The sequence below is a fragment of the Seriola dumerili genome, unplaced genomic scaffold, assembly GCF_002260705.1.
Source record: "Seriola dumerili isolate Sdu_G_001 unplaced genomic scaffold, Sdu_1.0 BDQW01000035.1, whole genome shotgun sequence".
Classification (NCBI taxonomy): Eukaryota; Metazoa; Chordata; class Actinopteri; order Carangiformes; family Carangidae; genus Seriola; species Seriola dumerili.
In genome coordinates this window covers 1,736,204-1,755,851 of record NW_019174290.1, presented here as the reverse complement: position 1 = coordinate 1,755,851, position 19,648 = coordinate 1,736,204, and the positions used below count along the sequence as shown (strand labels likewise).

The window sequence follows — 19,648 nt, the reverse complement described above, 5'->3', positions numbered from 1 at the left end:
CAGCTATAAATGAAAAGCCTGCTTCTGTTCACCTCTGTCTGAAATCTAAGACCTGTTGTTTGAGGATTTCTGGGAGTTTTGCTTGGTACAGTAAATCTGCAGTAAATCATTATCGTTTTAACTGCACACTGAGAGTGGGAAGCTCGTAAGGTTTACAGCAACTACGTGGGTTTAGCAAACGTTCATTATTTGTGCAAAATAAGAGAAATGAATGAGGAATAATGGACACTGGACATTTCATTCGTCTCTCACTTGCAGTCTTGCTCTTCCTTGCTCCCTCGTTTGGCGTATTTCTTTGTTAGACTCCTGTTAGACAGCATAAAGGAAGCATTGTGACTCTCTGTTACACACATATAAATACACAATGACATTTAAGATCCCATTACATGTAGAAAACCACACCTGAGTTGCTTGGCGTAGCTCTGCTCTATCTCCGTCCGCTCCTTCACAAACTTTATGTAACGCTCCACCAGGTCAAGGCCTGACTGCGAATGCTTATCAATGACATCATACTGGTCCTAAAAGAGGAACAGAGTAAAGCAACACATTTTTACACACATGTATGTGCACACAAACATCTCGTGGGAAACACCTCAAGGCTGACATGTGTCACAGCAAACACATTTTTCATTGTTTTGCTCTGTTTACCAGCACTTCTACTACTTCTACTGAAGACCAGGCTGAAATCAGAAAGCCCCTGAAACAAGTGGTTAACAAGAGGAGAAGCTGGCTGCAGTATCAGCCGCAAAACACAAAAAGAGTCTGTTGATCTGTGGGTCATAGACTTCAGAGTAGAACTGAAACGCTCAGTTGACTAATTGACCAATCGATTGCAACTGTTTCGACATATGAATCATTTTCCAACTAAAAATAACATTCTCAAGATGTGCTACTTTTCTTTTTCTTGTGTGAAATTAAACTCAATATTTTTGGGTTTTTGATTGTTGGTCAGACAAGATTAAAAAAGGCGACTCCCTGGGTTTGCAAGATATTGCAATGCCCATTTTCACATTATTTCCTGACATTTCACAAACCAAACAATAAATCAAGAAAATAATCAGCAAAATAATCAATGATGAAATCATTGTTCATTGCAGCCCTGTTTCTGACAAGTACTGAAATCAAAAAAAGTGACCCAAAATTATCAAATGTGACATTTATTTCATTTCTTTCTATACATTTTGTCCCCTGAAATTGGGGGACGGTATAAAAAGCGCCACACTTGCTAAATTGTTCATATAGTGTTTATTATTTAAATTGTGGCTTCTTTTTCTTTATGGTTTTCGTGGAACTTGTTTACATTCCTGGTTTTGTGTGGTTGCCATTTTTCACTATTTCAATGATGCCCTCTGAAAAATGTATTCAGTATTTGGTCAGCAAAGATGAATTTATGTACTTCTTCCATAACTGATTGTGCTTCCACCATATCTGATTTTCCTAACGTGGTATCTACTAAGTGAGTGACAGAAAATAAGACTCCGTAGTGCAGAGATGAAGATGGCTACTTTGATCAAATAAATCTGTGGCATTGAGATATGCACTTTTGCTTTAAAAGTGACTAGTTGTATTGATTATAGCCCAACCCACTGCATTCAGGTTCTGACCCAAGAAGCATTTTTGCACTGACATCTGACTTAGGTGCTGAGAATAGCCCTGTACTGGATTGAGGACTGCAATTAACAATTAATTTCATTAAAATAGTGAAAAATGCCCATTAGAGCCCACGTGATGTCTTTAAATGTGTTGTTTTGTACGACCAACAGGCCCCAAAATATTCAGTTAACTGTCATATCAGACTAACACCAGGAAATATTTACATTTGTAGAACAGGAACCAGTGAATATTTGAACATTTTTGTTACATTTTCTTTTGACATGCTCTAATTACTGAAGACTGTATTTGCATCACATTTCATCAGGCTGTGGGTCTGCCTCAAATAGAAACTACAAGCCTATGAATAACCCAACACACACACACACACAACACACACACACACACACACACACACAGAGAGGGTATCCTCCCTTCTTTCAATTTCTCACACACACAAAAGTACAAAGGTAATAGAGAATAAAAGTGAACACTGATCCTACTCTTCTTTCAGCATTACTCTTTACACACATCCATGCCTTCGAAACACACACACACACACACACACACACACACACACACACACACACACACACACACACACACACACACACACACAGAAAAACCTGTTGGACAGGTCACATTTTTCCTCTCTGTCCCCACTGCCTTACATCTACACGGTGCCATGACATAGAGTAAAGAGCTCGCTGCACAGTGTGAATACATGAGGATCCCTAACAACAGGGTGACGCTGTTGTTGTGTCTCCTGTGAAATATAAAGAAAGACTCTATCTTTTAGTTGTTCATATATATATGTGTGTGTGTGTGTGTGTGTGTGTGTGTGTGTGTGTGTAAAGAGACTGCAGGGTCTTTTGGAGCCAGAGACATAGATATTGAGTCCTCAGAGGAGAGGGAAGCTAAATGCAGATCAAACTGTAACACAGTTAGCAATGTCCTGGATACGAGAGAGCTGGGAGAAGGCAGAGAAGGAGGAAGAAACAGGGTTAGAAAAGAATAAGAGGACGTTGTGAGTGAAAGAAACCAGGAAGGAGAATGATCAGGGGAAATCTAAGAGACAATAAACAAACTGTCGATCTTGATTGAAAGACTTAAGAGTCTTTGAAAAATCTTTGAGATATCTTTGAGCATTCATTTACCACTTCTGCTGCTACGCCCCATTGCTTTACTAAAATACATCTGCATTTTTGTGAGCGAGGAGGAAATACTGATAGTGAGGCAGAGAGGGTTCAGGAATGAGATAATCATTAGCTCAGTGTGAACCTCCGCCCTGTGACTGACGGTCCCAGGGGCCTCTCCAAACCCTGGAGCCAGTTGGACTAGTCCCACCTCCTCTGTGACGAAACACAGCAGTGTTTCCTGATCCAGGCTGATCTGAGGTCACACTCAAGCTCATATGAATCATAATGTAAGCTACCAAACAAAAGGACTGGCTGCACCAGCTACCTGTAAATCAACTTCTTACTAACTCCTAGCTTCTTTTCCAAGTAATAATTTACTAAATTAGGTTGCTCCATTAAAACTTAAATGCACCTTTCAGACATATTTTGAGATATACAGTATAAAAATACTTTGCTTTGAATAATAATTTGCACTTGATAAAGGTTTTCTGTCACAATAAGTTTACCTTGATGAAAAACGACATCTACTCCCTTCATCTCCACACAAATATGGAAATATTTTTAAAATGTTAAAAAGTTTAACTGCTGGACACAAGATGTTTCTTATTCCTATTTCACTGAAATACCAATTCTCAGTGTACATGCACAGGAGGCTTCAGGTTTCCACTCCACACTTGTGTTAGTTGGATATTGGCTCCGGATTAGCGTTGTGATGTCACAAAAACGTGCTCATGAGTACAACCCCTTGAACTTAGATTGAAGCTGTTCTCAGAGAGCGAGCAGTTTCCACTGAATTACAATTGACAATCAAGAGAAAGTCCGGAAACTAGCAACTAAGCAGGCAACAAAGGCAACAAACATCCCCCAGCCGGGATTCGAACCGTGGATGTTGCAGTTATGTGGAATGCGCTTTAACCATTTGCCCTCTGGACGCTCCTGCCTCCATTGTTTTAACTGTAAACACAAACAGAGGGAGGGCAGCTGCCGCCCTCATAAAAGCACACTGCAACTGATGGTGGTTCAACTCCTCCCAAATGACTGCCGTGGCTCGCTGTGTGACCATGGCAACCACAGAAACTGCAGCATCAATCCTGAGTTCCCTGAACCCCAGTTCACACCTCCTCACCTGCAGACAGCTCAACAAAGAGAAAAATTACTGGAGAAAAATCAGCTTCCAACTCTGATTACCCAGTCTGCTCCAACACTTGTACTACTAGTTAGCAAAACTTGCTAAATGAATCGTGTCATGTTGCTCTATTTTAAAAGATACAACCCGCTCCTTTTGGCTGCGTGATGAGATTACAGAAGGCGAACAGCAGCCTGTGGTGGATGGTACATGCAGTGTGACTAGGAGCCACAGTGCCGCTGATTCAAAACACAGAACATTGACTTTGCTGAGTGACAGAAGCTTCTAACTCTCTGAAAGAACCTCAAAGGTGAACACAGAGAAACTTTCCTCCTTCAGCTGATGAAACTGAAAACAGCCTTGTAGAGTCAAACTGCGCGTACATTAATGTGCACAGTGAAGGTCAAACCAGGAGAAGTGGCAATAAGCGAAACACATTTTTGAGCGGAGGGAATCTTTAAAGAAGCAAGTACACACTCAAATAGTGCTAGAACCTTTCCTTCCCAGCATATTTTAAAAATGCAAAAGGAGAGGGGGGGGCATATGACTGAAGGAGGATGTGGCCTTGTGGTATGTGAAACAGGTATTGTGGGAAGATTGACTGACTGTGCCATGGATTGCTGGAAAAATAGTTAGTCTAGTGCTTAGCTGTAAACAAAAAAATAGGTTGCCCCACAAAAACTAGTTCTTATTATTCTTACTAAATATTTACACCGTCTAACCGCCAGGTGTAGCAACGTTAGCTTGCTAATGTTTGAACCATGTATAGTACAGAGTAAAAGAGATAATGTGGAATATAACCAGACACTTATATATAATAAAATAAGACACTTACATATAATAAAACTTGAAATATCCTATCAACAGCTGGGTTAGCACAGGTTGCATACTAACTCTGACACACAGATTTCTCCACATATGCGGCCTGAAATATTGGCATATATTGGCAGCTTCACACACTGTTTGCCTAAAACTGCTACAGCTCGTGACGCCACAGTGACTTCCTGAGTACATAGTTGATTGCTTTCAACAGGACGGGGCCCCAGATGTCTCCAAGCAACTGATTTACATACTACAAGTCTCTGCTAGCGGAGACGTTACTGAAGTTTGTAATGGAGCAACTTCATTTAGTAAACCACTACTCTGAAACTATCAGCACTCGTTAAGAACTTGGGAGCTTTAGGAGGAACCCGATGCAACCCAATCCTGATTCCACTGGTTGCCTCAGAGTATCGACTCTGGGTGTGTTTGGATTGTTTTGACAGTTCTTGGGCTACGTCATATTTAATAACAGCTGGTGGTGGTTTTAACCTCTTAAACTGCACTGACCGGCCGGTGGGTCAGTCACTGCAAACTCATGCTGTGCAGTCAATCCATGTTCAAACCCACAGAACTGGAGGTCCCAAAAATGTGGCGGGGCGGGGAGGGGGGCGCGCCGGGGGGGCCTTAATTCATCCTGCTTTTCAATATTTAATTTACTCTTTGTACACGTGAACATGTAATCTATTTGCAGGTGAAATCTGATTTCTCAGATAACATGAAATTTGAATTCTTCACAGGAGTAAAAGAGTGAACGACCTGAGTCAGCTTAATGAAAGATCATATTGGTGCTGCAGCTAATGATAATTATCACCACTGAAAAATGCTTGGATTATTATTTTTTTATTTTTTATTTTATTACCATTAATTGGTTAATCATTTGTTCCATAAAAAAGCCCAAGGTCACATCTTAGAATTGCTTGTTTGGTCGACCAACAATCTTATAACCCAAACACATTCAGTTTACTATCATGTATGACAAAGAAAATCAGCAACTCAACCCACTGTGTTCTGGCTCTGACATCCACAGACACTGAGAACAGTCCTGTATGGAATTTAGGACTGCAATTAATGACTAATTTCATTATCAATTAAACTACTGATTGTGCTCTCAATTAATCATTTGGTCCAGAAAATAGTGAAAGATGCTCCTCACGAGTTAACAGAGCCCATGGTGATGTCTTAAAATGCGTCGCTTTGTACCATCAACAGGCCGTTTTCTCCCTCTCTCACCCCAGTCCTTGTAATCAGCTGACTTCAGATGTTCGGCAAACCAATCAGATCTCGCCATGATCTCAACCAGCCAATCACGTTGTCCCTGTCATACTTTAAACTCTGTTCTCCCCTCTCCTGCTGTCAGCTGTGTTTGCTGCGACCCTCATCCAGTCTTCATATCCAGTCAGACCAAGCTCATCGTCACTCCTCATCCCATCCAGATCTCTCCTCTTCCTATCGACAGGACCACCACCAGTGTCTAGACCCCGGGCGGTTTCCGACACTTCGCACAGCCTCACAACCTTTTCACATATGACGACATCACGGTGGGGTCTAATCGCCAAAGACTCTCACATCTCTCACTTTTCCTCTCTTGTTATTATCTCCTGATTGAGCTGTAGTGGAACAAAACCCAGAAAATATTTACAAAACAAGAATTAATCCTTTATTAAAGTAGTTCATAATTTAGATAAACTTTCTGTTGATTGACTAATAATTTCAGCTCTAATTAGGTTGTTTGCATTTGCATTACATTTCATCAGGCTGTGGATCTGCCACAAATAGAAACTACAAGCCTGCGAACAACCAAACACACACACACACACACTCTCACACACACACACACACACACACACACACACACACACACACACACACACACACACACACACACACACACACACAGTGTAGTAGACAGTAAAAGTGAACAGCGGCACTATTCTTCACACTTGAGAATAGTGGAAGTAGGCCCTAGGTAATGTCTGAATGATTATCAAAACAGTTGCTGATAGAACTGAAATGATTAGTTGATCAAACAGAAAATGAATGGCTGACTGATCATCCATGAGTCACTTAATGCCCAACATCACTTGGTTACAGCTTCTCAGCTGCATTTCTTTGTCGGATATGACAGTAAAATGAGTCTTTGTTTTGGACTGTTGGTCGGACAAAACGAGTCACTTTAAGACGTCACGTTCGGCCTCTTTCCTCTATTTTCTTGCATTTATACACCAAACAATTTGTTGAGTACTCTATAATGAAACTGATTCGCCCTCTGTCAGGTGACTAATCGATCAGCTGTTTCAGCTCTTTCTTAGATATGTTTTGGATTTACCACAGCGATGTTTGACAAAGTGCACATCCCAGGGCTACAAGCAGCAATGAAAGATTTTGAATGTCAACTCTTTATCAACAAATGCAGCATTAAAAAAAAAAAACAAGAAAAAAACAGCCTCACCCACTCTGTGTTTAACGGTTGAATAATCTCAGAGGCATGTAGTCTCACTCTGACCACAATCACAGCAGGATTTGGGGGAAATTTTTGTTTGACTGAAAACACATACTGTACTGTACATAACATCAGTCTGACTGGGATCAGTGTCGAGCTGACGTGATTAGTCACGCCACAGAAAAGTAATCATGAGCTATTCTGATAATCGATTACTCACAATCTCCAGTCCCAGCTTCTCAAATTGGAGGATTTCCTGTCTTTCTGTTTCTGTAAATAGAATATCTTTTGGTTCTGCTGGTCAGACAGAACAACCAATTAAAAGGCTTTATCTTGGGATTTAGAAAACTGTGATGAGCACCCCCCACCCCCCCTAAACTGATAGTTAATTGACAATGACATGAGGTGGGGCCCTGGATTAGTGCCTCAGTCCATTTACTCTAATGCTCAGAGACTGTATGGAGGACAGTGGTGTTGTGATGTGGGCGGTTGTCTGACCTGATGCCTGAAGCTGTGATTCACAGCTGGGACACCGACCAGATACGGGACAAATCAACCTCCATCAGTGGACAACCAGGCCGACAGCCCAACGCTTCCTGAGAAGTGCTGTCACAGAACAAAGCTGAGGTTGCAAGCATGCAACAAGCAAAAGGTGGTGTAGTGTACCTTTCAGCTTACACCAGTGAGCAGATAAGAATGCACAGGGCTTCCTGTGGCCACAAAGAGTCGTAAACCTCTCCTCTTTCCCCTCTGCTTATGATAAGGTATGCAGCAGGAGTTGCGAAATCCCCTGGCTGCTGCTTTACAGATAGACTGCTCAACCCAGGCCTACCGTGGAAAAACAAGAGCCCCGTGTACATATTGTGTCGACGAAAAACAATGGCAGGACAGCCCAGCTCCGAAGGGATGTTGGAGGTATTTTGTGTAAATGAGTTCTCCCAGAGGTCTGCGCTTCTTCTGAGTCAGCTGTCAACTTACCCAAAGATCTGTTCCCCAGTCCATGTCTGCAAAAGTGCAAGCTGTCTGAGGAGAAAAGGGAGGAATCCTCTCCCGTGTTGTTTCAGAGCTAAGAAAGCGGCGTCCAGGTGGTGGAGGAGGCAAAAAAAGGGGAGAAAAAAAAAAACTCCTCTCGTTACAAAGATTCCACAAAACTTTAGAGTCTCGAAAGCGGAGATGGCGGAGGAAATGTTTGGAGGAAGTCTACGCCTTCTCCTTGGCACGGACGCGGCTGCTGTCCTGTTTCTCCCAGCCAGCCAGAGAAAAAATATGTTCAGGCGCTTTTCCTGAAACAAGTTTGGGTCCCAGAGAGAGAGAGCGAGAGAGAGAGAGAGAGAGAGAGAGAGAGGGGGGAGGGAGGAGGAGGGTGGAGGAGGAGGAGCGGGGTGGGAAACCATACCAGCGGCGTCTCTGTTTGTTTTATCTTAAATATGCAGCTTGAGGTCATTTACGTAAATGTCCATTAAAGCTCTGAACCACGGAACGAACACATATATTCGCTGGGAGTAAAACAGGAGCACGTGTCAGTTAGAACATCACACCTGAGAGATTAAACTGAAGTAACTCATTAACTATATTGGACAAGCCCCACAAATCACCGCAGTGTAAATTATATAGGCCTATCAACCCTGTTAGAAGTTGGAACAATGTTACACATTGACATATGTGTCTAGCCCATACAAGTATGTTTGTTTATGTGTGTATGCTTATATGTATATTGACTATATATCCATCCCAAAGCCTGTCAAAAGCCTGTATGTTGATATTATATACAGTGGGGTCCAAAAGTCTGACACCACTTTCCCAGAATGTGAAGATACATGTTTGAATTTAATTTTAAAAAAAAAACGTATATAAACATATAGAATCTTTATATTGATGTTGTTTTGATGAACTTGCAAATATGAATTAAATAAATATCATTAACATTTATGGTCCCAACACTTAATATCATATAAAAATTCATCATATAATTCATCATTTTACTATGGTTATTTCATATATGTATGAAATACAAATATATGTATGATGATTGTAATATAAGTGACATATATGGCAAGATCACTCTTGATATAGGGACATACAGTATATATATCATATATTACATTTCTGGATGGGTAAATATAGGATATACATGGAAATGCAAAGTACCAGGAGTAAAAAATATTCATTATGCAGCAGAATGCCCCATACATGTCTCAATACATATGGCAGTTGGTAGTTGGCAATGTTGGAGAGTAATGGAAAAATCTGGTTAAATATTTTAGAATACAAAATATGAGTAACTCTATTTATTTACAGCTAGAACTGAAATAAGTGGTCATCACAATACAATCACATTCTTAAAGGGGCCATTTGTAAGTTTTCTCTGCTGCTGAATGTGGTTTTGTCTCTGGAGCGGATGGTGGTGATTGTCGCTTGACAAAAGCTTCGCCCACCATTGTGTTTATAATACAAGAGGTTATAACAGCTTGTCCTCTGAGCAGAACTACATCTTCAGGGCAGATTGGAGTCTACAGTGAGTCGCTATCAGAAAGTGAGGAGACGGGGGCCAGGGCCAACTGGTTAGCGTGCTAATTTCAGTAGAAGAAAAGACATGATAGAGACAAGTGTTAACATTGGTGTTGCTTTCCACCTCTGGAGACAGCTGTTGGTGAGTAAAGAAAAGAGGTTTGATACTGAACTCACAACGTTTCTTCTAGCCTGGTAAGTAAACAGCTGTTAACGCAAACGTTGGCTACGTAGCAATAGCAAAACTTACAAATAGCCCCTTTAAATGCAGTGAAATACATTTTAAAAGTGGAGGACAGAGGCCAAGTGGACTACTGTACATAAGTGCAATTTTTCAGGTACTTTACTTGAGTACCTTTATCCATTTTATGCTACCTTATACTTAAACTCCACTACATCTCAGAGGGAAATATTGGACTTTTTAACCACATTTACTTGGCATCTCTAGTTACTTGTAACTTTTCAGATCAAGATTTCATTAAGAAAACAAAAACAAAGATAAGCTCATAAAATACATCATTTTAAAAGATGAAACTGTGTTTTCCAACTTCCCAACATGCCTTACAACAAGAGATGTTTCTTGTGGCCCCTTGCCTCATTAGCTGCATGATTTCTTCTGTTAACCTTTCAAATGGTTTCATTTAAAAAAACTGTTTAAGGCCCAGGGAGGTAAAATAGTATTTCACAAAAAACAAACATTAGAGAAAAGTCAAAAAACAAATTTGTGCAAGTTAAAACTTTCTTGTTCGTATATGAAAAGTTCATATTCCATTTAAGGAGAACCGGTTGGAGTCTGGATCTGTATGCTAAATATAATGAAGCTGCCGTCTATAGTGAGCTGTGAGCACTTGATGTGAACTTGGAGCCAACACAGGCCCAACACAGACAGCAAACGTATGCCTCAAGGCCCCAAAAGACGTTAACCCAGTCATGGATGTGATGAAGTATCTTGAATGTTCATGTATTTAGGCCACAGGATTAGTCAGTGAAAAGACACGACACTCCAATTTAACAACATGCTGTCTTAATGGAAACGCCATTAAAAGATTTACTACATTGCAATATATAAATATCATCTCATGAGTTAAAACAAAAGTGAAGATTTTATCCATATACCACCCTCCACTGCTGATACATAAATGTGTATGAAACTGTTTAGTGTGCTAGCTGCTCATGATGAAGCTATTTGAGTTTAATAAAATCCATCATATTTTACAGTGATCATTTGCTTCGTACGTCAAATTGAAATCTGAAAAGTTATTGGTAACTATTGTAAAATAAATGTCATGTAGTGAAAAGTAGAATATTTCCCACTGAAATGTAGCGCAGACTTAGTATAAAGTAATATAAAATGGAAATACTTAAATAAAGTACCTCAAAATTGTTCTTAAGTACGGTGGTCCAGACTGAAATATCTCAACAACTACTGGATGAATTAACATGAAATTTCGTCATCATGGATTGCTGTGAGCTTTGTTACAGACACACGTGGTCCCTAACAGGATGAACTATAATGACTTTGATGATCCCATAACTTTTCCTCCAGCGCCATCATCAGGTCAGTTTTTTAATTTATCTAGCACTTTGGTTCATGACCTAACACGTGCAAAACTAATGACATTCCCATCAGCCTCAGCTCCAATTTGTATTTAGTGCTAACTAGCATGTATTGCTAGTTGAAAACAATAGAGAATGAAACTCATTATATTTATCAGTGAGATGGAACAATGAACACATTTCTTCTTCCAGAACATGCCCATTTTCAACATTGAGGAATGAAATTGATACTACTAATAAAAAACAATAATAATAATAATAATGATAATAATAATAATATGGTTAAAACTATCACGTTTATTGATATAATACTCACTCAAATCAACATCAGTCAAAAGCAATAATCACTAAGTACAAATAAAAAAAAACAAAAGAAATGATTAAGCAATGAAAATGATCATCAGGTAAAAAAAAGCATAGGGAGAAAATGCACGCAGCCAGCTCACCTAAGATATTATGACTGTCTGTGATTTTGAGACAAGATGAGTAATAAAGGGCAAATTGACATTTTGTAATTTTTTTTATATATATATATTGTTGGTTCTGAGTTCTGATGATGTTCCCCCACATCCCAACTCTCCTAGCCTGACGGAGTTAATCTATCAGATAATCAGGTTAATATGTGCATGAACACTTGGCGACTGATCTCATTTTCAAGGCAACAGTCTTGAGGGAGTAGTTCCAACCTTTCCACGTTTGCCAGATGACGTGGACGTTTTCAAATCCGATGGCACCATTAGGCACGTATATGCCCGTGGGGTTTGCCATGTGGCAGGCGTTGTACCAGAATGCACCCAGAAAATGCTGAGCGCAGTTTTTATCCCACTGATCCTGGTCCTTGTCATAGGTGGTGAACTTCATGTTGTTGTGGTTTGTTAAACTGTCCCCTAGAAAAACAGAAAGAACAATGTGTGTGGAGTTAAAATATAATTGGTAACTGGAACACAAAAAAGGGTTTTTAAACACTGGAGGAAAGTTGTTGTGGAGGGTTCAAATAAAATACACTAATGATTTTCATACAGTTCCTCACTGACCGGTTACTATTGACCTTCACCTGTACTGCATAAATGCTGAGAGAAACACAAGGTTTCTCCAAATAAATGGGCTACACAGATACTATTTAAAAATTAACCTATTTGTTAGTTTGTTTGTTGGTTTTTCTAATATTAATTCATTTTAAGTTTGGATTACTTGAATTAATTTGTTTTATTTTTTAATAGTATTCTCTTTCATTAATCATTTGTTTATTGATATTATTTGCTTTTAGTTAGTTTTGGTTAATTATGCTATTTATTTGGGTAAAACTATGAGTACCTGAGGTTATTTAGGTCAGGCTTATGACCGACATGCACTTGCTTAGTTGATTAAATCAAAAGAGAAACACAGTGGCTTTGCATAAACCACTTCCCCATTGTGCATCAGTGGCCTTTTGACTTTATGTTGGATTTAAATTAGTTTGAAGACAAATAGACACTACACTATTATTTTGAAAACACCTTTTTTTCTGCTGAAAGATAAATAACGCTTGATTTTTTTATTAATCTGAAAGCAGAATTTGTCCCTGGACAGCCATATTTTCACTGAATTCACAAAAATCAATATATAGTTTTTTAGCCAGTTAGCCCACAGTGTTATATTCAGCCTTCACCTAGCTCATTGTTGAAAGTCTAAAAGTCAAAAAAAGGAAACATTTTCAGGATCCACAGAGTGACCCTCACCTGCCCCTCCACCAGTGAAGCTGCCCACGTGAAGCTGGTATCCGGCGATCTCAGAGTCGATTGAGAAAGCGGCGTACTGGGCAGATTCCTTCCCTCCCTCAAAGTCTTCCATGTCCACCCGCAGCTCATTCTTCTTCCTCATAGTCAGCAGGAAGATGTTGTCCAGGCCTGAAAAGACACAAAAAGCTCTGTTTCATTTCACCTCTTGCTCCAAGGCTCTATATTATTTCTCGACTTTCAATTTCACTGCTAAATGCTCCGCTGTGTCCACCAGCTAGTCACTAACTGTCTGTCTGCAATGTGGTGCGGCATGGTGCAGGTACGGGATACTGGATTTTCAGGGCTTTTTTTTGCTTAAAACAGCTGCCTGCTGCGACTGAAAACAGTGCAATGAGGTCATATTCAATCGATTATAGCTGCTTTAATTTATCTCTCCCTCTAGAACTCACCGAGCCAATATTCTCCAGCTACATTCCCAAATCCCATCTTATATTGTTTCCAGGGCCTGTAGAAGTTTTCAGACCCATCCAACCTCCTGTGAAATACCTGAAAGGGAGAATCAGAACATTTTACAAAAATAACACTGTATAGATTTATTTAGCATGATGACTAAAAGATGACAAAAAACAAACAAAAAATATTAAAAACGGTTCAGAAAATCTTTTAGACTCAACCAGGTGAGTGCTACTTTGGTAACCAAGATGGCTGCCACTGATGTCAAGTGGTCTGTTGAGTCCACTATTGTGACTGTATTAAACAAACTGGGGGTTTAATACACAAAGAAATATTAATATGCCGAGAAAGTAAAAGAAAAATAGAAAAAATATTTTTAAATAAAAAAAAAAATAGCAAATGTGGAGACAACAACATGATCTAAAATTATTTTTAATTATTTTTAAAATGGCTTTTCAATACAGGGTCTAAATGAGGCTCACATTCAATGTTTATAAATATAAAATCTGAAAAAATATGAGGTGTACTGACAGTCCATCTGCCTCCGTCAGTTTCCATGTCACAGAAGACATTTATGGGTGTAGTTGGACCTCCTGGGTAGATGGTGTACACCCCACTGGAGCTGGTGTTGTCATGGCTATAGATGTCATCACAGTCAATGGGCATGGAGAACAGGGAGTCGGAGTGGACCGAGGCCACCAAAACCAGCAGCCCTACAAATGATTTTACCTGGATAAAAACAGAGAGAGATTAACAAAATCTGATGCATCTTCTACAGTGTTTACCTGCACACTCATACGCAGCATTAAAAGGTTCATCAGCCGCTCTTCTTCTCGCAGTGTTTTGTTGAGGCTCTTCTGGCTCTGTGGTGAAAGGGAAGCGTTTGAGCGGTTAAAGGACAAACAGCTCTTCAAGAGTCATGTGCAGCACTGGTGCCTCTTCTCCACCAACTTGAACCTAGTGCTAGTTCTGGGCTGGTGCTAGAGCTGGTTCGTAACTGGTTCAACTTGCAAACTTTTTAAGAACCATTTTGCTTTTCCACTGGCTAGAGAGCAACAATACAGCCAACTAACGACGTCAGTTCATACGTTTCCATTTTCGCAGCAACGCTCTCACCTAAAGCACATAAACAACAATGGCTGATCACATTGTGGCGTTGCAAGTGTTGCTCCTGGCTTTGCGAGCCTACATTGGCATGCAAACACTGGCACACGTATGTCTCCTTGTATGTCGTGTGTGATACTGCTTGATTTTTAAAAGTGACAGTCATGAAGTTTTGGTTGGTCTTGTAGGACGCAATAACCCCCCCGCCCCCGGCCCTTGACTTAAGTGGTTCTTTGTTCTAGATCAGCGAAGTGTTCGTGCCACCTTGGAACTGGTTTTACCAGCTTTGTCCGTCGAAACAAAAAAAACTGGTTCCAACAGAGTTCAGACAACTGCACATCCTGGTCCTGTGTTTTATATTTTAAGTCCTATTTCTTTATTACATAAATTACCAAAATGTACTAGTTCTTTCTGTCAGTTCATGTAAAATACACAGTTTCTCACTTCTAGTGGTAACTAGTCACTCGGATGGTTGTTTTTGCTTTGATTTGAAGATGTCTAAGACTGAGAATTCTACTTTCACCCCAAAACAAAAGAGGCTAATGAAAAAGATAATTAAATATTCATTCAAATCTGCTGGCCTCGCTGCCAGAAGCTTTTGTAATTTCTGTTTTCGTTGGCGGTAACACAAGTATTCTGCAGCAGCTATCTCAAACTTTCTATGAACATATACAAATGCTTCATTCCCAAATGCACTCTGTGTATTTGTTGATTAGCTGTAACAAATACACATTGTAATAACAGAGAAAAATGAATTATTGATGAGATATTCTAGTTATCAATCTGGCCCAATTAATTTTTCTTCTTTATTCATTGATTTAAGCAACAGTAGCAAAATTAAATGGTGTAGGCCAGCTTTTAGAAAAACTGAAAAAAGATAGATTTGCTTCACTGAATAAGGTTAGTGTTTTAGAGCTGAAAAGCCCGTTCCAACATGGAATTGTGAAATCTGCATTTCCACTACATGTAACTGCTCCCATAGACAGTACTGCCTCTAGAACTACTATTACTACTAATAATCAGATTATTGATCTTACTTACCTGCATCATCGTCATCGTGTAGAGGAAGGTTCACAGCTGAGCTGGACTCAACACTTGGGGGGAAACAGTGAAGTTTTAAAGAAGGGCAGGGCGTGTCAGCAGAAGAATTTGCACAGCTTCACAGAACCACAGTGCGAACAGTTAATTATTCTGTCATTAACCCCCTCGGCTTTAGAGAAGTGAAAGTAACATTGGGAATGTGGTGGTTTTACAGAATTACGCAATCGTCCAAAGCTAACACCATTGTGTGTTTTTACAATGCAAAAACAAGGATGAAAAATATTTATCAAGCATCCACCCAACCTTCTGCAGAGTCTAAAAACAATCACAATTACAAACAGCAAAGATAAATTATTAACACGTGCAAAATTGGGAAAATTCAAAGTTTTAAGTTTGTAGCAAACCTTGTCCTGTGAGGAAAACCTTGTACTGACACACCTTCAGTGTCCAGGAAGACAAAGCCACAAAAACATGTAGCAATAATGCAGTAGTCAACCAATTTCATTTCCTCAATGGAGCAGTAACGGGTGCAGACCCTAAATACTAATAAAAAAATGATCACAAAAAATATGTTACGCTTTCTTACTTCGCTTACAGAGCATCGCCCTCTGACTGAACTCACAACTAACCAGAAACTGTTCTCTCTGATATCTTCCTCCAGTATATCTCCCTTTTTTCTTTCTTTTTACTTTAATCTCTGCACACAGTGCAGAGATTTTTACTGAGGCTGAAACATTTTGTGGAAGGTGGAGTGAAAAACTGGCTGTTATGATTTAAAAACAGGTGATAACAACACACATTTTCAGACAGGGAAACATTCATGATGTTGCACTAAGTTGTCGGCTGAATGTCGGGTCAAACACAGATCCCACTAATCCAAACTCGTAAGGTGTATGACGAGGGGTTGTCCGAAGCTTACCAACCATCTGACAGAAGGAGTATAAAGTCCACTTATGTGCGCCACCAATAAAATCAGCTTTGTGTTCTCTCACCGGGGCTCGACAGTGGCCACATCTGAACTGATATTTACTACTTTTTCATCAAAGGATGCAAAACTTAACTTTATCGCATTCAAAGTCAAACACATTTTAAGATACTGAAGGAGATACTATACATCCTTGCTGTATGAAGGTATATCCACATTCTTGGCTGAGAAAGTCAAACACTTCCTCAAGGGCTCTCAGTTGGGCTCCACCATTGTCGTCACCGTTTTCCTAATTGTGATTTTCGTGGAGAAAATCTGAATGCACAGAGTGTTTGCTGCAGTGGCCTCGGGACTGAATCTCTTTTTGCGCTTGCGCTTTGTGCAGATGATGCGCATCTGCTGGCTTCACCAGACCATGATATCCAGTGAGCACCTTTAAGCCCGAGGCCATATGGTTCTCTGCTGGAAAAACAGTGAACTGCTCATTCTGGGTTGGAAGTGAGTCACTGGCCCAAGTGAAGGAGTTCAAGTATGTTGGGGTCTTATTAATGAGTGAAGATGAAATGGAATGCCAGATCGACCAGATTAATGCCACGTCAGCAGTAATGTTGGGACTGAGCTCTCAGTCGAGTGGTTCACTGTTCTTTCCAACCCTCACCTATAATCATGAGCTTTGGGTCCAGACCGAAAGAACGAGATTGCGGATACTGTGGCTGACTTTGCAGAGTGGTGGGGTTTAGAGTTCAAAGGAGACTCACTGCTCCAAAAGGGGGAAAGCTGAGCTGGTTCAGGCATCTGATAAGGAAGCCTCCCTTTCCCATAACTCAGGCATGTCACACTGGCAGGGGTCCTGAGGATTATACTGCATATCCCATCCGGCCTAATGGCTTAGGGAGGATGTGGTTAGAAAGGTGTCAGGGCCACCTTCAGACCTGGACCTGGATAAGCAGTGAGAAAATGGATGGATCGCAAAAGTGGGATCACCAAAATCACAAAAATGTATCTGTACTAATGACAATGGATCCAATAGCTGTTCAGATAATATTTCAGTCTGGACCAAAGTGGTGGACTGACCAATAGGGTGACACTAGCGATACAGAGTTGATTGTGCAATAAAGACACAATCATTTCCTGCATTGATTTAAATATATTAGGATATTATTTGATATGAAACCATCCATTTGTTCCATTGACTGATGTGTCTTGATCTTTTGGTTGTGTCGCGCAGGGATTGGACAAGTAAAAAACATTTATCTGACGATGCCACAAGAGGAAGAAGTTAACAGATCACCAAAGGTCTTACAGTCAATCCTGTGAGGGACATGAATATCTGCACCAAGTGTCATGACCAATAGTTTGTCAGACATTTCACTTCAAACCACAAATGTCCACCTCACAGTGAGGGCACATCGTCTGAGAACCAAGACTGTTGTGGCAGTAGATGCTTTTTATATGCTTTATATTTCACTGTGGGAGGTAAAACTTCGACCGGCTGGTGGTACTGAAGGGGAAGGCAGGCGAACACAATTTCAAGGCAATCCATCAAATAGTCATTTAGATATTTCAGCCTGGATTAAAAACGATGTACCACCTGACCAACAGTCAGGAAACAATATTTTCATATTATTTACTCGATACAAAAGTGGTGTATTCTAATTTGATGTCCTGATAGATTGGATGTGCGTATCCTATCTTCAGTTTTTGGCTAATTGGTTGTCGATACAGAGTTAGGCTGTTAAGACAGAGTTAGCTGTCTTCTCCTTTTCGCTCTCCTCTCCTCTGATCTTCCCGTCGGAGTCACAGCAGAGTTAGTAGCTGCTTGACACTAACAGCGCAGTTATTGATGGCTCATCTCGAACACAGAGAGAAAATCAAACCCTGGGGCTTCTGAATGATGAACCAAGGAAAGGTCAATGAAAAAAGCTGATTCTTTCTTCCACTCTCATATATCTCTCCGTCTCTCTCGCCCGCTCTCTGTTTCTTTCCTTTTATCTCAATCTCTCTGTCAGGCGTCTGGTGGTGTATTGGTTCAGAGGAAGAGAGAGAGGGAGAGAGAGAGGGAGGGAGAGGTGTAACTGCTGGTTTTCTGCCAGGTTTTGATCCCGTCGACATATAATCCATGTTAATAAATGACTCTTGAGGTCATCACTGTGTAGCCGGAGGGGGAGCAGGAGAAAAAGAAAGGCAGGCAGAAAATGGGTTTCTGTCTGAGTGTATGAGAGAGAGCTCTGAAGTGGGTATATGTGTGGCCAGAAAGATGTGGACACCTGAACATTTCACCCATATGTGATGGCTGAACATTAATCCGCTGCTAAAACACACTTCAGTCTTTCGATTGCAGGTTATCCACAATATTCCTGGCACCTGGCTGAAGGAATTCCCATAACCTCACCTTTTTCAAAGAGCCTCCCGAGGCTTCAGTGCTCAGTTCTTCCTTGCGTTTTTCGCTTTAGTGGATAAATACGGGTGTATCACCGTGCTGTTTTCGAAGGTGAGCGAAGTAAGTGGCTGTGAGACAAACAAGTCATTTTCAATGAAGGAAGTAATTTTCTTTCACTTAGGGTGATCATGCAAACCTGTCTCCTAGAAAACATAATTGCTGCCTGGATCAGTGGATGCAGAGCATGCAAAGTGATTGACAGCAAAGACTATAAGGAAGGTTCACATCCCTCAAGTGGTTCGGTTAAGGTTAGGGAAAAGATCATGGCTAAATGTTAGTGAACAAGTCTTGTCTTGTGTACCTGACCACTGTTGTCCTTCACAATAGTTCACCGCAGTCTTTCCCCTAACATTAACTGATACCACGCTTTAGATGCTACTAGCAGATAATTATGTTACAAGAGTGAACACTGTAAGAAAAAAATGAAATGTGTTGTCTGTGAATGTTTTGCTGACATTCATCAGAATATTAAAAGTTCATTTTTTTCCCCCCGCATTGTTTGTCTGGTTGTCAGTGTTGGTGAATCATCTCTGTTGTGACGTGGCGACACATCTGTTTGAGCGATCATGATCGACAGGTCTAACGTCAACTAGAAAATGTTTTCGGGTACCTGGAACTTGTACTTGAAAAACAGCATATGTCATCTTATAAAATTGTTATGTTGAACACGTTAGCAAACAGTTGTCTATTTATGCAGCCAGAACACAGCAAGCAGCATTATCATTCATTTAGAGGTCCAATATTTAATCTCCTTTAGGTGTTTTTGGTCTCTTTCAACTTCTGAG

The 19,648-nt window shown here is 40.3% G+C and overlaps 2 protein-coding genes across 2 annotated transcripts in view; both read right to left on the bottom strand.

Moving 5' to 3' along the window:
• Window positions 1–8,391, bottom strand: part of LOC111216563 (cdc42-interacting protein 4 homolog) — a 33,285-nt gene extending 24,894 nt beyond the window's left edge. Inside the window, exons 1-3 of the mRNA XM_022738099.1 lie at window positions 8,096–8,391; window positions 403–518; window positions 253–306 (exon numbers count right to left, since the gene is read on the bottom strand). Of these exons, the coding sequence (XP_022593820.1) occupies window positions 253–306; window positions 403–518; window positions 8,096–8,119 (194 nt within the window). The 5' untranslated portion in view covers window positions 8,120–8,391. The remainder of the gene's footprint in view (window positions 1–252; window positions 307–402; window positions 519–8,095) is intronic.
• A 3,068-nt stretch (window positions 8,392–11,459) lies between these two features.
• LOC111216662 (microfibril-associated glycoprotein 4-like) lies at window positions 11,460–15,921 on the bottom strand. Its single transcript, XM_022738262.1, has 6 exons — window positions 15,903–15,921; window positions 15,499–15,551; window positions 13,885–14,082; window positions 13,350–13,446; window positions 12,901–13,068; window positions 11,460–12,069 (listed from the first exon to the last, which is right to left on the bottom strand). The coding sequence occupies exons 2-6, from the start codon at window positions 15,511–15,513 to the stop codon at window positions 11,798–11,800; spliced, it is 750 nt and encodes a 249-aa protein (XP_022593983.1). The 5' UTR covers window positions 15,514–15,551; window positions 15,903–15,921; the 3' UTR covers window positions 11,460–11,797.
• Window positions 15,922–19,648: the final 3,727 nt, after the last annotated feature.